Source organism: Pocillopora verrucosa, chromosome 1, assembly GCF_036669915.1.
Source record: "Pocillopora verrucosa isolate sample1 chromosome 1, ASM3666991v2, whole genome shotgun sequence".
Taxonomy (NCBI): domain Eukaryota; kingdom Metazoa; phylum Cnidaria; class Anthozoa; order Scleractinia; family Pocilloporidae; genus Pocillopora; species Pocillopora verrucosa.
The window spans coordinates 34,596,522-34,617,110 of record NC_089312.1 but is presented as its reverse complement, the minus strand read 5'-3'; the positions used below and the strand labels follow the sequence as shown (position 1 = coordinate 34,617,110).

At 38.7% G+C, this 20,589-nt stretch overlaps 3 protein-coding genes across 5 annotated transcripts in view; 2 read left to right on the top strand and 1 right to left on the bottom strand.

Annotated features, from left to right (window-relative positions):
* Positions 1-197: 197 nt before the first annotated feature.
* LOC131784773 (uncharacterized) lies at positions 198-2,883 on the bottom strand. Its single transcript, XM_059101599.2, has 2 exons — positions 2,268-2,883; positions 198-1,473 (listed from the first exon to the last, which is right to left on the bottom strand). The coding sequence occupies exons 1-2, from the start codon at positions 2,297-2,299 to the stop codon at positions 528-530; spliced, it is 978 nt and encodes a 325-aa protein (XP_058957582.2). The 5' UTR covers positions 2,300-2,883; the 3' UTR covers positions 198-527.
* Positions 2,884-3,027: 144 nt separating this feature from the next.
* On the top strand, positions 3,028-6,636 carry LOC131784772 (uncharacterized). Of its 3 annotated transcripts, none has more exons than XM_059101597.2 (3): positions 3,028-3,118; positions 3,539-3,651; positions 5,516-6,636. In XM_059101597.2, the coding sequence occupies exons 2-3, from the start codon at positions 3,632-3,634 to the stop codon at positions 6,465-6,467; spliced, it is 972 nt and encodes a 323-aa protein (XP_058957580.1). In that variant the 5' UTR covers positions 3,028-3,118; positions 3,539-3,631; the 3' UTR covers positions 6,468-6,636. The 3 variants fall into 3 exon arrangements, with proteins under 3 accessions (XP_058957580.1, XP_058957579.1, XP_058957578.1); XM_059101596.2 differs by having other exon boundaries at positions 3,472-3,651; XM_059101595.2 differs by having other exon boundaries at positions 3,351-3,651.
* Positions 6,637-18,531: 11,895 nt separating this feature from the next.
* The window catches only part of LOC131784752 (uncharacterized), a 3,862-nt gene continuing 1,804 nt past the window's right edge, over positions 18,532-20,589 (top strand). The window contains exons 1-3 of the mRNA XM_059101572.2: positions 18,532-18,759; positions 19,308-19,471; positions 19,631-19,954. Coding sequence (XP_058957555.2) covers positions 19,351-19,471; positions 19,631-19,954 — 445 coding nt within the window. The 5' untranslated portion in view covers positions 18,532-18,759; positions 19,308-19,350. The remainder of the gene's footprint in view (positions 18,760-19,307; positions 19,472-19,630; positions 19,955-20,589) is intronic.

Here is a 20,589-nt window from a genome sequence, read left to right as displayed (position 1 = left end):
AGTGGAAGCCTGCTTCATAATAATGCAAAAATACCACTGATTCTTTTTCTCAGTGAACCAGCAACTGACTCAAGTTTAACAAATAACAAATAAAAGTGGCAGCTGCAATGAGTAAACCTGACACTCTTGAGGAAACGAGATTGAAAAAGAAATAGCATTTGCCAGAATAGAATATATATATATATATATATATATATATATATATATATAAAAAATCTTGATTATAGTCTATCCTTGCCGTACAGTGCTCGATGTGTTCGCAGAGCCTGGTATATCTGAAGGTTCAAGTAATCAGTAAAGACATAACTTTTCTGCGACTCTGAGTTTGACGCTTAAACGATCATCAGACTGATCTTAATCATTAAAATCTGTCTGATGATTGCGTAAGCATGAAACTCAGAGTCACAGAAAAGTTATGTCTTATTGGTTAGTTCAACCTTCAGATATATAAATAAATGAGGAGTATCTTAAATAGTATTGTACCAGCTGACTAATTACACTTTATTGAAGCTTACTGTGCAAGTATGTTACAAGAGTTTTAGTTCAACTGCAAGGCCAAAATGGTCTGAGACAAATTTGTTCTTTTTGGTTACCAGCTTAATGATCTCTTTTCTCACCACAGCAACATTAGAACTAATGAACATTGCATCATAGTTACCACCATCAATATTAGTCTCCATTCGTACTGGAAAAACAGAGTGGAGGCCTGTTTCACTCATTGTTTCTAGAAGTTTTCTAAATTCTGTACTACTGTTACTAGTTGTGGGGTAATTGTTATCAATGTTAAAGTCTCCAGCCACAACAAAGTGTGAATTCAGGTTGAAGTCTTTCATGGCCCTGGCCAATTCTTTTGCTTGTTGAACCCGAGAATCAACTCCTGTAGGATTTAAATGGGTGTTGATGACATGTAGGGGCTTGGAGTTGATGAAGAACTCTCCAACTACAAAACCTCTATAGACCAAATATTGGAAGATTGAGGAGTTGTATTGTTTTGAAATTGTTCTTACTAATGGTATACGACTAAATATAACAACACCTCCACTCTGTCCAAAGGGGGGGACAAAATCTAAGATGGATGTTCTAAAGTGAAATCCATGTTTCTTCATTTCCACAACAAGGAGTGACGCACATTTTTTGAACACAGCCACTCCAAAATTCCAGATGTATGCCTCCTGAATCAGAGCAATGTCAAAATCCTTTATTCCCTCAACAAGACTTTCAATTCTTTCCTCAACACCATGAGAATGCCATAGTGTGCACCATAAGTTATAACTCACCAATAGCAGATTCCTTTCCAAGTTGAAAGTAGGATTTCCTTTTTTCATATTCTCATGCTGAGTAACTTGATTAAATAGCATTTTTTTATCATCCTGTAATCCATTAAAAACGTAGTAGATGATAAGGAGCATCACTGGAACTGTAGCAACAGCAAGTGCATGTTTCTTACGCAGTTGAGCTAGTATTTTTAGTGACCTGGAAAATTTAAAAGAACTTCTGATCAGTGATAGCAGAAATAAGACTGACAGATTGTTTACACTTCTTAACACTTATCTCTGTCAGAGATCATGGTGAAATCAAGATAATAATATTAATTATTCATTCACTATTCCATTCGGTGAATATTTTAATTTATAACTGCAGGGCATTTAGTCCATTTGAGTCCGTGCTCGGCAGTCTGACCAGAAGTGTAAAATTTCTAAGTGGCGACAACCGAGCGATGCACAAGCTGGGAGAATTTGTCTAACAATAAAGAAAAATAATTTATGAAAACGCTTGACATTCTTTTTTTAACTAATGTGTGCTATTCTTAAGAAGATTACAGGAACGTTCTAGTGGAAATTCTATGAAAATTTCTGACTGCCGAGAGTTTAATTTATTTTGAGATCGTGCCCGGCATCGGAGCATTTAGCCTCAGTCATGATAAACAAAGCTGTATAAACACGAGTGCAAATTACAATTAGCGCGTACGATGTCCAAATTTCGTCTGTCTTGTTTTTCTGTGATGCCTTTTTCATGCAAATTGTAAATAAGTAATGACATGATTCCTCGTTTGACTTGGTGTAAATAACCACTTGTCAGTTTTTCAAGACTTCAAGTTAAACGAGCTCATCTGTCGTCTCTGAAAAATTCACTCGCGGTTACTTACACTCGAATAGTGCACTCGAAAGCATCTTTTTGAAATTTTACCCATTATTACCAGGGAGAAGCCATGGCGTCATTATTACAACACCGTGGTCTCTCTTTTTTCGATACTAGACCACATTTACCTTGCTCTAGAATGCTCCATTTTCCAACACATGCGAAAGCAGGTTAACAAATGAAGCGTTTGGTCATCTGACTACGAGGAGTATTTCGCGCTGCGTTCCCGCAAATATTGCATAAAGACCGCACTGGAGACAGCAAACATAATAAGATCTGTGGGCCAATGGCCAGGGAGAGCGTGACTGACAACACTCGTTCCTAGCCCTTGAATGATCGCTTGAGCATCCACCATACGGAACACAAAAGGATGTTTTGTGATTCAATGAGATGAAAACAAGTGGCCCTGCGCTCTGTAATTTTACCTGATCGCAGCCCTTCAAGTGACCCCCTTGAGCGTGATATTTTAAGTTTGTCATGTTGCTCAGATGTGAAATTTTCCATTTTACGAATTGGTGGGTGAATCAACCTTAAAACTTAGGTATTCAACATGCAGAGATGGCGGCTTTCTTGAGATAGGAGGAGCGGTGAAACGAGTAGCCAAAGCCGCGAGAAGCTTGGCGGCAAGCTTCGCCGTCCACATAAAAAATGAATTTGTGCCTCTTGTATCACATAGTACGTTCGTCTCGGAAAAAAAACAAATTTCACATTCATTAGTCTTTGTTCTAAAGCATCCGGCAAGCATGGTAAGACATGTGCCATCAACAGCTAACAATAATCACGGCTGGATAAAATTCAAACAAATCAGTGACAGTTTGTCAGTGACGCACTTCATTTCATTGGTTAATTGTGCATCGGCAAATCGTGTAGATCATTTATAGTCGTGGACTCTGTCCTAAGACTCTTTAAAATATCCGAGTGTCTGAATAAGACCGATATTCTTCAGAAAACGTGAAATCCAATGTTGGGGAATAAGCAGGTGAAATCACTCTCATTTACAAACTTATTATTCCCCTTTGTTGTGAATTTAAGAAACGGATCAGATTGGCCGTCAAGCACTAAATTTACAAGAACTTAATTTACTGTGTTGTCTGTCGATATTTCTTCGTTCTCTCGACGTCCAATAATTCGTTTTACCTCTGTAAGCGCAGAGTCACTGCTTTGATGTTATTAGTGACGAATTTTTATTTCTTTGGTCGCTCTCCTCCTAGCTTCTATCGAAAGATTTGCAATTTAAAAGAAGAAACACCAGTATCTGGTCTTCATCATTAGCGATTGAAGGAATCAGTGAAGGAGTGATTCCGTGTTAACACTATTTCTCTACTGGAATAGATATTTCTCTGCTCAGTACAGAACAGCACTGAAACGTTTTCATCTGCAGTGTAATTTCGACTTACAGGAGCGCCAGCCGCCGGCCGAACAATGACGAACAAAGCAAAGGTTTTAAAACCACAGTCGCATTAGAGCTATCGAATTCTAGGGCCGGCGTCGCATGCAAATGGAAAATACTTCGTAAGTACTAATCTACAGGCATATCCGCCACACTTTCCCTCTTCTTTTAATGTAAAAATTATATTTAATCAAGAAAATAGAAGAGGGGCATGCAAATAAAAGCTCAGTACTGTAATTGATGTACATGATCGGTCTATGTGAGCCTATGGGCAAGGTAAGTGAACTGGACTGGACTGGACTGGACTGGACTGGACTGGACTGGACTGTTGGACCCTTGGACTATTGGACTATTTTTTGGACTATTTTTTTGGACCATTTTTGCACCGATGTTTTGGACCTTTTTTACTCAGGGAGGAGTGAGAGACTGACTATTAAAGCCAAAGGAGGGGTGATAGGTGGTTATATTAGTAAATATTACTGTTTGATAGAGTATTTACCGGATCATACAAATTATTTTGAGCGGTTTTTCGAGTGACTATTTTTATACCAGAATTTTTGTGCTGGGCATAGCGTTTCTTTATTTTTTGTCATGCAAATGCGAAACTGGCATCTAAACACTGGACTATAGCTGTTATTGATCTTATAACAGATAACAGTGTGCGAGTTCTATGGGCAGTCGCCGCTCTATATTGTTTTACCAGTCTTTCAAATCAAGTTACTTCAGACACCTTTAATAAAGCACCCTTGATCCGTTACCGTCTAGCTTGAGGCTCGGCGGGTCGGATATTGATGTCATATAGCGATATCAGTTCGTTTAGGTATCTTTTTTAGTAGTGTAAGTGGTAAATAATTTTCCTAGCAGGAGCTCCCTTCGCAGCCGTTGTTTTTGTCTCGTCACGCAACGTCTACTGCGTGACAAGTCGAAACAGCATCAGCGACTGAGAGTACCTATCGTCAAACTATTCACCTGTAACCCGTGAAAATGGGCTTACATTCTGTTTCTCTCCTTATCTACCTCTGTTGTCTCAATTTTTTTTATTATTATTTGCTTCCCTCAGATTTCGTTTGCGAGAGGTTCCTTCAGTTAAGTTTCAGCAATTTCATCAATTACTGTAGCTCAGCCTTTCTCTCCTGTTTAACGCTGCAGCTCGCCACTATAGCAAGTCACTCATTTCACGACTCTATAAAATCGCGCAAGTTGGGATCGGTTAAAATGCATGACTGACAGCGAAATAGCAAATGCTCAATGTTTTTACCTGACATTTCTGTACAAAAGGAAACAATCAGTTTGGTTCCCCAAGACCCCCAATTTTCTCGGAGGCAAAGCAAAGGGGAACATGTAGAGTCGAGCGACGTTGGCAGGCAACACGTCACCGCCGAGGCAGACGTTTTTTACAGCGCAAGTCCACTCCACTTCCAGTATTTCATGAATAATAACGTTCCATAATCAGAACCATTCCCTAAAACATCCGACACACCACGACACTTCCATATAAAATTCAACATAACCTGTAGCAAACTCGCGCGCCGAGTAAAGTTTTCTCACCCGTAAAACGTGCACAGCTGCTTGTATTGTGACGTTTACTCTTCGTCTCTTATCTTTCTTCTATTTTCTTGTACACTGCTCTACACCACAAATGAGTCTTTCTGTACCTACTCGTTTACTGCAACGTTCTCCTCCACCACTTCCCCTTCACGCACCAAAAGCTATTTATACCAACAAAATGTGGAAACAAAGAGAAACAAAAGAACACAAAAAGCTATCATGCAGATATTAACAATTAAGTGTTAATGCGACTTTACAAAACACGGTTACAATACACGGTTACAATAAGGACCAATTACACTGTTAAGTATTCTTCTAGATAGGAAGTTACGTAAAAAAACGTAATAGCATTCTTACCCTTAGGAATGACAAAACTAGCTCTGAACAAGAGACTTTTATATGACAGTGGGACAAACTGATTTTCCTCTATCATTGCAGACAATCACTTTGGGACTATTTAAAGCCTACACTTGTCATTGGCGCGTTAGCTGCGGCAATCTTCCTGTTTGGTTCCAATATCTGGAGTGGAGGACTCAGCTACGAAAAAAGAATGCTTTTTCGTCACATTATCCAAGAAAGTAACAGAATAGAACAACATACATTGACTCACAGAAAGAACCTTCGGCTGGTTACTTATAACTTATGGTGTGACTTTTTAAAACCTCACACAATTTTGAGTCTTGAAGAAAGAATTGAATGTCTTGCAGAAGGAATAAATGATTTTGACATTGTACTCATTCAAGAGGCGTACGTTTTGAACGCTGGAGTCGCAGTAATCACAAAATGTGCTACATTAATGGTTGCTGCCATGACGAAACGTGGATTTCGATACAGAACGTCAATAGCAGATTTTACCGCACCATATGTAGGGCAGAGTGGTGGTATTGTTATATTTAGTCGTATACCTCTAGTAAATACCACATCAAGAAGTTATCTCAACTACTCCATCCTACAAGTTACTGATTATAGGGGTTTTGTTGTTGGAGAGTTCTCAGTCAATTCCCAACGCCTTTATGTCGTTAATACACACTTAGATCCCCATGGAGTTAATGCCAGGCTCTCACAAGCAAGGGAACTCGCCGCTGCCCTACAGGAATTTAATTCAGATTCACACTTTATTGTGGCTGGAGATTTTAATATTGACAACCACCATCCGACTACAAGTGAAAAAAGCGATGAATATCAACAGCTTTTGAAAATAATGCGTCAAGTTGGACTTCAGTCTGTTTTTCCAGAGAGAATGGAAACCAACCAAGATGGTGGTAACTACGATGCGATTTTCATCAGCTCTAAAGTTTCAGTGGTGAGAAAAGAGATTATAAAGTTAGAAACAAGGAAAAATGAATCTGTGTCCGATCACTTTGGACTCACAATTGAATTAGAGCTATAATAACTTATGCAGGGAAACAGGTGACATTATCGGCCATAAACAAGCAAAATTTACTCTCCTAACCAGCAAAAATATGACATGTAACCAGAAATAAATTGACTAAACAGCTCCAATAGTCTGTCGGTCTTTTATGGCGAACTTGCTGCAGTAGGTGTTTCTTGTATACATTCCTCTCCCTCCCTCTCCGCTTCCCTTCCCTGAAATTCTCACATGGCCTAAACATTCCTCCCATATCCCGCCTCTGTAGGAGGGGTATAGACATTTTATGGAACAACACAATACCATCTTACAACCAAATTTGTTTACCACTTAATCTCTTTTCGTTACTTTTTAACAGTTGTGTCAATATTTTATCGTTATCTGTTTACATATGTATCAAATTATAGATTTTAAAAAAATTTATTCTCTGAAATTATGTTGACTGAAGACACTAGAAGTTTTTAAAGAAAGAGATGACATTCTAATAATGTGAGAGAGGTTTGTTAGAAGTGCATTTTTCGAGCTAATTTTATCCTTTTATTCCAGAGATTTGATGTAGGGGCTCTAATACCCCAGGGTTATCCGGGAACCCGAACCGTTCTGTATACTCGAATGACTTAGTTACCCCATAAACCGTGAAAGTTTGAAGGAAATCGGTGAGATGGCATGTGTCACGCCTGCCCGGCCCCTCTTGTGGACAGACCCATAACACTAACCTTCAAGGTTTGTCGTGTCATGTTTAACTCTTAATCGTTAGTAAATCAAATCTCAGACTTCAAGTTTTCGGCCTTTTGCCACATTTTGTTTGCACTATAACCATTAAAATATCCTCTCCTAAGAGCCTGCAAATTGCAAGAGTATCCACAGAGTTAGCATGGTGGTAAAATTAGCATACTCTTTAATCCCTCTTCAAAAGATATTTCAAAAAGGTGGCAAACCCGTGGATGCGCACTCAAAACACTAGAATGGCGCCGAACGGGCAAAATTTTAATTATTCTAGCGCATGCGTAGACAAAATCCTCATCTGCTCCAGTTTCAATCTTGAGCCCAGGGTCAAAATGACCTCTGAGATAATAATAATAATAATAATAGAAGGGTTTATTAAAAGTATTCAAAAATAGCACCCCAGTGGTGAAATACATGTGAATTTACAAGTATACTTTAAATATTTAAAAAATACGAAAATCTTACATTTGACTTTAAAATTAAGAGTCTAAGGGGACTGGGAATTACAAGAGTCAGTAGTTATATACCAATGAAAAACGCTTAGGTTTGCTTGACTACAAGAACTGGGCGTTAGACGCCATTGTTGGAAAGAAAGATTTTTTAAATCTTTCGGTCCGGCATTTAAAGAGTGATACATGGTTTTTGTTGCGCAACTCATAAACGTGGCAATCGGCGCGCTTTGGTGGAATAAGGTGGTACAGCCGTGACCCAGGCACACAGATACCGTCCCAAACTTTCTTGCAGAGTTCGTCTCTTCTCACATTTAAGCGAGTGGAGTTTGCAGCCACAATGGCGTCTTTGTAGCTCAGCGCCGGAAATAATATACGCAGAGCTCTTTTCTGAACTCTTTCGATCATGTCCTTGAGGTAAATTGGTAGGCTAGTAGACCAAGTGACGCAGGCGTATTCGAGGACCGATCGTACCAAGGCATAAAATATGTTAATAAGGTCTTCGGGTGGAATTCCGGACCGCTTGAGCACTCTTAAGATGTAAAGACGTTTTGAGGCTTTGGAGACAATCTCACGCACGTGCTCATTCCACCCAAGAGTGTCGCTGATAGTGACTCCAAGGACCTTGTGTGAGGAGACCCGTTCTAAGGGACGTCCATTGACGCACAAAGGGCCAAGATCTGGCCGTGTTCTAAGCGAACAAATCACAAGTTCCTTGCACTTCTTTGGGTTGAGGTTCATATTATTGCGCGACGACCACTGTGCAATGGCGTCAAGATCTTTCTGAAGGGACGATGTACCGCCTGATGGGATGACCTCGGATATTGTTAGGTCATCTACATATTTCCAGTGGCTCGATAGTAATGGAGTTTCAATCGCGAGATCGTTAATCATCAGGAGGAACAGGATGGGGCCAAGCTTAGTGCCCTGCGGGACTCCAGCGTGCACGGGCAACCAAGGGGATACAATGTTCTTAATCTTAACAGCTTGGCGACGGCCATAAAGAAAACTGCAAATCCAACGGATAATAAAACCACGGACCCCAAGGTGGATGAGTTTATTGACTAAGATAGTGTGGTCAATATGGTCAAAAGCCTTACTAAAATCCAGGAAGCAGGCCCTTAAGAACATACCTGGTTTGTCAATAGAGGACAACCAGTTGTGCATCATATCCAACAGGCAATAGATGGTTGAAGTTCCTTTGAGGCAGCCGAATTGGCTGAAATCGATGAGGTGCACAACATCCTCAATTAGCCATTCAACTACGAAATCCTCCAGGACTTTAGAGACGATTGCAGTTAGGGAGATAGGTCTTAAATCTTCCCTACCGGTTATGGGCGTAACCTTGGGTACCGGTGTGACATTAGAGTCTTTCCATGCAGTAGGGAAGGAGCCTGATGCAATAGAGGTGTTGAATATTCGCGTGATCGGCTCAGCGAGCTCAGCAGCATATTCTTTCCAAATACGAGTCGGAATCCCATCAGGCCCAGGGGCTTTAAAGGCGCTGATGGCAAGTAGCTTTTTGTAGACCCTTTGTGTCTCGATTACGGGCGGTTGAGGGGATGGTGAGTAGCAGGGCAGTGCACTTGTATCAAGTGGCTTAATGTCAGATATTACAGATACAAAAAACTCATTAAGGCGTGTTGCGAGAGTCGCGCCAGAGATAATTCTGCCTTCCTCGTCAGTATAACTGAGTTCGTTAGGGCTGCTAGCCTTCCCTGCAAGCTTATTCACCATACTCCACCATTTCCTCGGGTCAGTGCTCTTGAGGTTATTAACTTTGTTTTTATAGAACTCGCATTTCCGGCGGGTGATAACCTCTCTGACCTTATTTCTAAGGCGACGCCATTTCTCCTCCGGGCCATTTAGGTAGGCGCGTTGGCGCTCTAATATGAGAGCCTTAATCTCAGGTGACATCCAAGGCTTGTCCATTGGATGAATCTTCACGTATTTGGACGGAAAGTAGATATCGCTGGCTGATGAAAGATCCTTAGTAAATGAGTCAGTGAGAGAGTCAACTGATGGTGAGTCACCGTCTACTTCTAAATCACTGAACCAACGGTGAGAACACGCCCACCTCCCAAAAGCGTTTATTGCCGACTGAGGAAAGCGACGCATCGGGATCCTTTTCTTTTCAACGCACAGCGGGTTTAGTTGGTTCATTGAAAGCGGATTCCAGTGAACAGAGCTATGGTCCGAAGACCCTAATTGTGCGCTGACAATTGGTTCGCTCGATTAATTAAAATTTTTTTATTGGTTCCTGGGAAAACAGTCACACAGGAGGTGTGATTTATGGAAGAGATCGACAGGGCCAAAAGTAGAGCCTTAACAACGATAAATTTGAATTGTTTTACTGTTGTTGTTTTTTTTTGCGTGAAAGTTGTCACTTGTAAACTGCCTGTCGATGTGTGAGAAAACATCCAGCAGAAGCCGTTGCATGCTGTAATGGCGGGAAGCTGTTCCTCATGGATTGCTGTCGTTGTTGTCAAAGACGTATAGGTAGTAATAAATCACTATATGAATTAGTAATAATAATTACAAATTAAATAATAATTAATTTTGAGTGAAAAGCGGAAAAGAGAGAATTGTAGAGGTCATGCGAGCGTACGGGAATGTTCTAGCGTAAAAGAGTTTGACATCAGAATAGCATAGTGTTCAGTATCAAAGAAGAAATCGAGAAGCATAAATAGGTAAGGAAAAGGTAAAGAAACCGCGAGGAAAAGGGTCCCGTTCCTAAAAAAATACAGAAATGAGGTCTGTTGCCATCCAAAGCCCTTTTCAGGCCACATTTTCACTATCTACTTTACAGCAAGTAAATCAATCAAGAGATCCCTTATACCAACGTCTCAGGTACTCCAAAGTAGATGAAACTGCTGCAATCATGCTTGTTCAAAGTACATCTTTACTAACTAACTAGCTTGTAATCGATTCACCTCGCGCGGAAACCTGAAAACAGCGTAAAAGCTGTGTAAAAGGCCGCAAGTTACCCTTTTTCTCTCACTGCCAAACTTCCGGGAGCACTGGAAGGTGCACTGGAAAAAATCTCGGTATTTTCTTCTGGTTTATAAATTACATTTTCGATTAGTAACGATGAGTCGTTAGTTCACGTACACAAAGATAATTTCCGTTCTTTTCTTTTTCCTCTGGCGTAGCGGACCTATGCTCTATTTTGGGCACGCGCAGAAGTCAACAGGAAGAAGTGTTTTGATTACTTTAAAGGAAAAAGTATGTTAGCTTCGTCAATGGAGCCTCTTCTTGTTGTTTATTTTTACGCATCACGTTTTGGTTCACCCTACGCTCCCTCTAGGAGTAACAAAGGGTTTCCCTTTGATTTCTAGCTCTCGTCGTCGCCTGGGTAACTAACTAACAATATGGTGAAGACGGAAATAGAAAGTGGGCACAACTCATGAACAAAATCACCGATTCTTTTCAATATCCTTCTGTAACTCAACAGTGTTAAAAGCAATTTGGTTCTAAAATGCCTCATGAAACATTCTTTATCCGAGCTGCTTTTACTTGCAGAATTTTGCATAGAAGCTTGATGAAAATTGCCACATAAAAGTCGCTTACATTTGAAGCTTTCAAGCTCCCAAAAACATATTTTGTAGGGCTTTTAAAACTCCAAGTTTTGAGTGCGTTAAATTGCTATTTAGTGCTCAAAATTTTGACTCTTCAAGTCCTTTTGAGTCTCCAATTTTTCGGATTCATATGGCCCATCTCTTTAAAAAGACCTCTGTTAGCTTGAAGACATAATTATCTATTGACAGCTCCGTTCTTTTGACATTTTCCTGCTTTGCCCAAAGATGAGAGCCTCATTGCGTCATGGTAAATATTATAAAAAATGCAATCGAATTAACCATTGGCTAGAATTAAAGGCCATTCTTGTCTGAATTAGGTTCGACTGTATAATTTCCTGTCTTAACAAGGGCTTGACAGATTCATCTCTTAGGATAGAAAAAAAATAGATTACCTGGACTTAAAAGGTTTTTTTCTTCTTTTGTGGTCTTCCTTATTGACAGATGAGCAGATTGAGTCATTGACGCAGGCTGAATTATTGACGTGAACAGAAGATACATCCTGTCTTTTAAATTTTCTTTCTTGTTCCTTCTACTTCTTTTCAACCTTTGTTTCTCTCAAATCCTTTTAAATGATGTTCCCTTCACCTGAAACTTCCAATGATAAACATTACCCTCGCAAGTGGGACAATGGAGACCATAGGATTACATCCAAAAAGCACGGGTCCATCAGGATTTTTCATATTTCTTGCTGTTCTTAACATCTTTTTCTCCATCACTGCCTTTTTGGGCAACGCTTTGATCTTAACTGCTCTCCGCAAAGTGACTTCTATTCACCCTCCGACAAAGCTGTTATTGCAATGCTTGGCAATCAATGATCTTCTCGTGGGACTTCTTCTATTGCCTCGCTTGGCAGTAATAAGTTTATTTGTGACTCAAAACACGCAGGAAAATATTTTATACTACAGCAACGCTATAGCTATCTTTTTGATAACAGTATCCGTACTAACATCGACTGCAATATGTTTAGACAGGCTTCTAGCGCTGCTTTTGGGGCTGAGATACAGACATATTGTCACATTTAGTCGTGCAGGAGCCACCATGATATGGATTTGGTTCGTGGGCTGTGCTGTGATTGGATTAAAATTCGGCACGGGGTATTTTGATTGGGCCCGCTTTGCAATGAACTTATTGATGTTATTATCTTTATTAATATCGTTCTTTTCGTACGTAAAGATTTATCTCCTTCTCCGTCGTCAGCAACTGCAATTACGGGGCCACTTCCAACAAGTGCAAGCGCGAAATGAATTCATGCCACTGAATATAGCACGATACAAGAAGACAGTCTATAGTATTGCATGCGTGCAGGTTGCTTTGCTTATTTGTTATCTTCCCTTTACTATTGTGGGTATGCTATTGACATCACGTAAAATACCTGATGCTTTGGGATCTTCTTTCTTTCGAGCTACAATCACAATTCTTTGCTTTAACTCATCGCTAAACCCGATACTTTACTGCTGGAGAATAAGAGAAGTGAAACAAGCTGTGAAGGACACGACAAGGCAATTAAACTTATGTCGTGCATCAATTTAGTTGTGGTACACGATTGCTTAGGTGTACTGATCATAACTTTAATCCACATCAAATAATTACTTTACCAGAATGTAACCAATATTTAGATGAGTGTAAGCATCCGGTGACTTGGACCTCCTACGGTGTACAGGGTTAAGAATTATCTTTTGTATTATTTCCTTTCATGTTTTGTGATTTGGTCTGACGACGGACTAATCTATACATGCAATAGATATTTGAATAGTGTAAAGTCAATGAATCGACTCCTTTGTTGCTTCAGAAAAGATTACTATAAGATAATTAATTATCCAAAAAGTGAGGGTTTTTGTTAAAAAAAGATCCATTAAATTTTCTGTGACTGAGACGAAAAAATTCCAAAATATAATTGTCCAGGTTAAATTATTTTGACACTAAAAAGCGATCTTATTAAGTCTTTCTGTTTAGACTCTAAAGCTGACCTATCATCGAATTTTCGGGTATTACGTGATCTTTGAATATTCAATGAAAAAAAAAATGGTTCAAGCCCTTCGAAGGTTGACCCCGCAAAGAGTAAATAACTTCAGTATAAAGTTTGATCGTTCAATGCATGGTTATGACTTGACTTGGGACAAAAGCGGCTTTTCTCCCATTTTGGTCAAATTTCGCACTTTTCAATGAAAAACCCGCTCTTACTTTTGTTGTTGTCTTTATTTAACGCTGTAATTACAGGTTGGAAATTAGCCTTTGCGACACACTGACTATCATACTGTTTTACAAAACTAGAATGTGAAGATTTACAACGTCAGTCAACAAATTTGAATGTAAAGATCCACAACGTCAGTTAGCCATGTGTATACATTGGAATAATCTAATAAATTTCTTCATCACTGCATAAACTCACTTTGCCTTTAAACTACTAGAAAACTAGACTGAAAAAGAGAACCAAAAACTGACGTGCACTGCTCTGAAAACCCAAAATAAAAACTTAGAGAAGTTAAAATGTAAATTCATGAATTGAATGTTTTACCCGTTCACGGATTCTTTTGGTCGCTGCTCTATCACGAGATGAAGACAGGATACGAAATGATCGTTTCCTATAGATCTTTCAGTGAAAGCATGATTTGTCAGCACGATTATTCTTATATCATTAGGAGATAATAAATGACTCGTTTTTCCTCCAATAAAGTGTCGATTGTTTCCTTTTGCTCTTCTTCTTATACAAATCCAACTGCATTTGGTTTTATAGCCTATAGGACTGATTAGTATAGTACAAGATTAAGATCCGACTCTCCGTCCACTGAGCCACAGAGTCTTTAGGGTGAGGGAAGCTATTACGAGGTTCATATGTTACATTCATCCTGCATGCTACTAAGATCCAACGTCAAAAATGTCATGCTCGTGATCAGAATAAATCGCTCATCGTACATTTTCTGTGGCTCGGTGGTAGAGCATCGGAGCGCGAAACCCGAAGGTCTGAGGTTCGATTTCTTATGGAGATTCAGACTTTTTTCCTCTGTTGCACGCTCGAGACCAAAGGAAAAAAAACGAGTCTAATCAATCTTTTACCGCTCAGTAAAGAACTCAGATTCAAAAATTGCGCGTTTACCACATACTTTTTTTCTCATCTAACTGAATCAAGTACGAAATTACAATTCCCCAGCTGTCTTGGAAATCTTAAGAGTTTGACAGATTATTTATTTCTTCAAAGCGGAATATAGTAAAAATGAAAGGGCTAAAAAAAATTTGCATAGGCTTTAAAGGTTCTTTTTCTTCGAGTCTTCTCCTAATGACAGAATGACAGATTGAGACTATTAACCGTCGCAATATCTTGCATTGATTATTGACGCTAATAGATGGTAGACTGTGTTTCCCTCAAATCCTTTTCAATCATTTTCCCTTCACCTGAAACTTCAAATGACGGAGCCGCCGCAAGTGAGACATAGGCTTTAACCTATACTTTGAAACGTTTAAGAAAAAAATAGAAATTTCGAGCGCGAGAACATGTTATTTAATGCAATCTTCTGAGGTCATTATGAGGTCATTCAGTACAGCTGTCAATGTTTCGTTTTCCTCTACCACTGAAGCAAGTTCAACAAACATTTGGTTGTATAGCTTACATATGCATACGTACATAAATAGACTTTATTTAAACGCGAAATTTGAGTGTAGCTACAAAAGCTGATGTTTTCGTGTTAAATATAATAAAATACAATGAAAATAAAAAATCCTGAAAAGAATATAAAATTTACATACTAATCAAATAATACATTAATAAAACTGATATAAAATACAATAAAATACGATGTACTTTACAATTGATATAAAGATACATGCTTGTGATATTAAATGTTAAAATGACATAACCAAGAATTGTCCGCTTAAAATCATATAAATCCTCTTAAGCTCTCAGGCCAGCAGGTAGGGAATTCCATAGTTTAGCAGCTAAGTAATTAAAGAATGTAGACCATACGTTGTTGTTATCGGCTGAGAAAGTGACAGGATGTGATAACCACGTAGGTTGCAATTTGCAGAACGAAGAGTAAACTCGGTTTTCATATAATTCGGGTAGTTTTCTACAAACAAGCTCTTATGTAACAATATGAACATGCACTGGAGATGCTTACTACTTAACGAATTGAGGTTAACTTTTCTGCATTACGTGCACCACAATAATGCCAAACTGTAGAGCAGTATTGAAAATGCGGTAGGATAAAAGCTTTGTAAATTTTTAAAATAGTGGCACTTGAGATCAGTTTATGAAGCCCTAACATAACACGAAACTGATTGTTTATCTTCTTGCAGATGGTAGATATATGATATCGAAACATATGAATAAAGGGGTAAGTTTCTAAAGAAACTGTGGTGCTGCGTCGGTGGGAGAGTATAGCAGGTAATTTAGTGTTAACAACTGGGCTGAAAACGTAAATTAGCCACCGTAAAGAGTAAAAAAGCTGACGTTTCGAATCGCCCTGACGAAGGGCTAACGCTCGAAACGTCAGCTTTTTTACTCTTTACGGTGGCTAATTTACGTTTTCAACCCAGTTGTTAACACTAAATTACCTGATATCGAAACATAGTTTGTTGTCAATACTTATACCAATATGTCTGTTGAAGGCTTAGCAGCAAAAGAAAACATATGATCAGTAGTGCCTAAAACCATTGCTTGCTGCTCGCTTTTATCGGCAGTCATGCCATTATTGTGATACCACTGATTAGCAACTGGCAAATCGTAGTCGTACGTTCCTCCAGGTTAACTGGATCTACATTAGAGTCGCATATCTGTTGATCGTCTGCATAAACATGCAGCTTGGTACGTGTTACATGATAAAACATATCGTTTAAGAAAATATTAAATAATATAGCTCCTAATACACTTCCCTGTGGTACTCCCCGTCTGACTCGTTTCCTAGGTAAAGAAAGCATCCCCGATCTTGACTCTCTGTGATCTGTCATTCAAATAATCTCTCGAAGAGGCGCAAATTTCCTCACCGAATCCATAAGCTTTCAGTTTGGCTAGAAGAAGAGAGTGAGGGATGACGTCAAACGCTTTTGATAAGTCCAAAGACATAACAACTACTACTTCTCCTTTTGTGAAATCTGACAGGAAGTTACGATAGATAGTAATTATTGGAAGCATTCAAAAATCTGAGAAACGCCACACCGATGCGATTGCGATGTAAATTATTTTTTAGGTATTTGAGTTAGTTCTTAAGACATTTGAAATCCAGACGGTTTTAAGTTTTTCTATTTTTTTCCCAATTTTTTATCGTCGATGGTTTGATTTGTTAGATTTGTTGATTTAGCCAATTTTTTAGGGAAGTGTATGCGACTTAAGCGAAAACGAAGCGTACATATTATTCAAAAGAAGAGATCATCACACAGAAGGTTAAAATGAAACCAGTACCGAATAACGACCAACTTCCTCCAACGAACAAAGTCGAAGATACTGAGTTAGTTATTTAATTGTTATTTCGAGCTTAGCTGAAGAACACTATTCAATCTATTTAAATCATCGTATAAGAAACAAAGCTATAAATCTCGGATCTCCAGTTGAAACAGCTTTTCAAGTAGAGAGTTATGGAGCAAGAGATTCCAACCCTACAGATTAATAACAAAGGCAACAACAATAGCAACAAAATACCATAGGAAAGCAAGAGAGGATCCTGTAAAAAAAACTCTACAAGTAAACCAAAAACATTATCTCTCTCTGCTAGAAATACAAAAGAACGGGAGAACAAAAACTTTCAGATTTCACGCCTGACAAAAATTTGTCCTGCTCCAAGGCAGGACAACGGCGCCTTTGGTAGGGTAAAAAATCGCCGGGTGCACTTGTCTCACTGAACTGATGACACATTTTCTCACAAACTAAGCAAAGTAAATGCCTATTGCACCTGGCCTCTTATGCATGCTCGCATCCTGCTGTATTGAATTTTTGGAATTTAGTGGAGTCATGAGATATTTCGTAAGTTCCTTATCAGTTTACTCGCGAGTATCCAAGGTCAGTTCAAATCTTCCAAACGTATTTCATAACTTATTTTACTTATCAGTTATTGTTTTTGCTTTTCTTTTTTTGGTTTGGTTTGCTTTACTTTGCTTTGCTTTGTTTCGTTTCGTTTTATTTTGCTTTGCTTTGTTTCGTTTGTAAATAAGTTAATTTTCATTATAAATCTTTATTATGCTTTGATTTTGGGCTCCACAACCTATATTCCAGTAACTGCCATTAGAGAGGTCCACATTTTAGCAATATTTTCACTTCCCTCCAATACTGAGCTAAGCAAACTGAAATTTACCAGAATGTTAGCTATGTGAACATAGCCTTTTTTAGCCATTATTTTGACGCATTATTCTCTGATAAACCCTAACACCTTAATTAAGGCCAGGCAAGCAAAAGAAGTGAACCGAAACATTTTCTTACGACTCATATCATCTTGATTACGTGGGGAAATTCGACTTGATTCAGCTGAGCAAGAAATCATATTCAATATCAAAATCTCTTCTCTCCAGCAAGATCTCACTCTTGCTCTCGCGGTGACAACTCTTTAATTATTTTTTTTATCCCTAACAAAAATTAGCCTGTATTGCACAATTTAGTCTGTCAACGAAGATCCAACTGTCATATTCGATTACACTACTATGAGGATGGCGACATGGCTGGAGAGGTTTGCCTCCTATTGTACAAAATTGTTATTATTGTTGTCATTACGTACTTAGGGGAAAAAGTTGCTCGTGAACCATACAGAAATACGATCCAGCACGTTTTAGCAAGCTAGGCAATCTCTTAATTTGCAACTTTAGTCAATTTCCGCTTTTGGGTGTCATTTTATTCAAGATTGCCCAACACCGACGTGATTAAGAAAACATAACTGATAAGAAAGTAAGTGACTAAGCATAGCCACCCCAGCTTGCTAAAGAAAATACACACTAAAATGACAAAATTTATCGTATGATCTGTCTGGCTCCGCTTGCGCAATCCCTTACAAAATCATAGTGAAAGCTGAAGTGTATAGGCAGAAAGGGTTGACGTCTGGCCCCAATGCACTCATACGACTTTGATGTAAAAAAAAAAGAGTGATAGCAGTGAACTGAAAATGAGAATAAAAGATATGATTTTTGATGAATTGCGAATTCCTCGTTTAGACTCGAAAAAAGAAAGAAAAGATTTTGTTTCAATTGTTATTATTATTTTTTTTTGTTGTTGTAGAATCGTCTTGCTATTTTCCCACGTGCGTCGCGTCCTTTTGAAGTTGCAACAAAATTTTCGAAATTCTCAAAACTAAGTCAGTGGTCATATGATAAAATGCTTATCGGGCCAGATGGGAAAATATTTGGCCCTCGTTCATGACGGACAGACGTCGCTGAGCTGTTCGCGTGATATTTCAAGCGCAAGAAGCTGTCTATAGGTTTGAATATAGTACTGTCACTATCATTGGAATGCTTGGTAAAATGACAAACATTCTGCGGAAAGTTAAACTAACATGCCTCGAAAGACTATAATTCCGAGGGATTAAGCATAAAACCCATATTGCAAAGCACTTTCTTTAGTACTTGCCCGTAGCACGAAGGACAGTCGAGGTAAGTGGCTTGCACACATTCAGCACAATCAACCCATTCAGCATCTGTTATACATGTACTTTTCACATTTATCAATATTTTCTTCTTCCGTTTCTACGCCTATGGTATAAAGTTTTAAGCATACATGTTTGTACATGTGGTGACAAACTTCGCCAGAAATAAATTTACAATTATCCGACTGAGACCTGTTAGGCTGCTGAATATAAACAAGAGTCTCAAAGGGGCGATGACTTCAACGGCTAACGGTTAAAATTTTGGCCATTTTACTAAGAACGGTTTATTTCTTTCTTTGGGGTTAAAATAAAAATTCAATGATTGTAATCGAAACAAATCACTCACTTATATTAATAGAATAAAATCGCCTAACTGCCAGACTAAAACGATTCGACAGTGACTGGGTTGCCCAGGCAAGGTTCGTTTTCGCCTCCTTCTATAAATAATCATGTGATCAACAGTTGCTCAACAATTAAATTCTAAACAGAGAAAGCTATTAATGTTATTTTTAGAATGAGATTTTTCCTATATTAAGCGAGCAATCTTCCTTTCAGGCTATTACAGCAACATTCACGGGTTCTTGCCAACGTGGTTACAATGGGACTCAATTATTGTCCATATGACGCTTCTAAATCTTTTCTGGTGGTCCTTATAGTCATGAATGGTCTGCTTCATCTCCCTCAAGCCACCGGCAAAAATTGCAACCATAAACTGCCTAGTAAGTAGTGAAGGCACTTTTTGGTTTTTCTGAGGCAGGTTTTTTCTTCTTTATTATTTTTTATTTCGTTTTATTGTTACTCAGTTCAGAATGGCTGTTGCCAATTTTTTTCACGTGCCATAAGACTTGTTAATGGTTTTATCTTTCCCCCTCTTCCAGTAATACCTGATGTAGAGATTTCCACAAGTCCACCAATGCTGAAACTAGCTGTTGGTACAGCGGTAAACCTGACTTGTATGGCGCAGCCCAGGAGTATTGATGCAGGATATTACGATAGATGGACCGAGTACATTCAATGGTATGACCCACAAGGCAAGCCAGTTGGACATAAATGTGTGCAGGGTAGAACAATGGTGTTAAAACTTAGATGTACTTTAATGCTCAAAAACCTGACGGTAGAGAAACTCGGGAACTACACGTGTGAAGCAGGAAATCCATATCCTGCGCACTGCAGAAGAAAATCAGTCGAAATTGGTCCACAAGGTAAGCAACAGATTAGGAAAGTAATACAAGGACAACACTCAGGTGATGACTGGTAAATTAAATGAAAGTAGCGTAGAAATAAAAGGAAAAAAAAAACATCAGCATTGCATGAGGCTGTGTCATCAAGATCGCATTATCTAAATAGTTCTTCGTCTCGTTGGTGTAACTAATAGTCTCATGCCCCATTTTTTTTCAAATTGACTTTTTTTAGTATTGCAACATAATAAGAGGATAGCAAAAGGGTGAGGGGGAGGGGGTGTCCTGATCCCTTTTCACGTGCAATTTCCGCGTCATGTATATTTTAAAACGCATTTTAGGCGTCACAAAAATAAATAGTAATCCTTCAAATCGTGAGATGAAAGAAGTAAATCACACGTTTCGTCTATTCTTGCCCCCCGCTGGTTCATAAATACACATATCACGTTCGTCTTCTGTAAATTTGGCCTTAATTATACTTGGAGTTTAACCCGTTGCTATCCTCTAATGAAGCTACATAGAATTCCCTGAAAAAATGACCTGTGGGACATTTTAGCTCTTTTACTAAAAAAAACCAAAAACAATTTCGCTTATATTATAAGTCGTGTTACCGACTCCGTCTCTCCTTGGTCTTTGTCAGCCTGATATGAAATTTTACA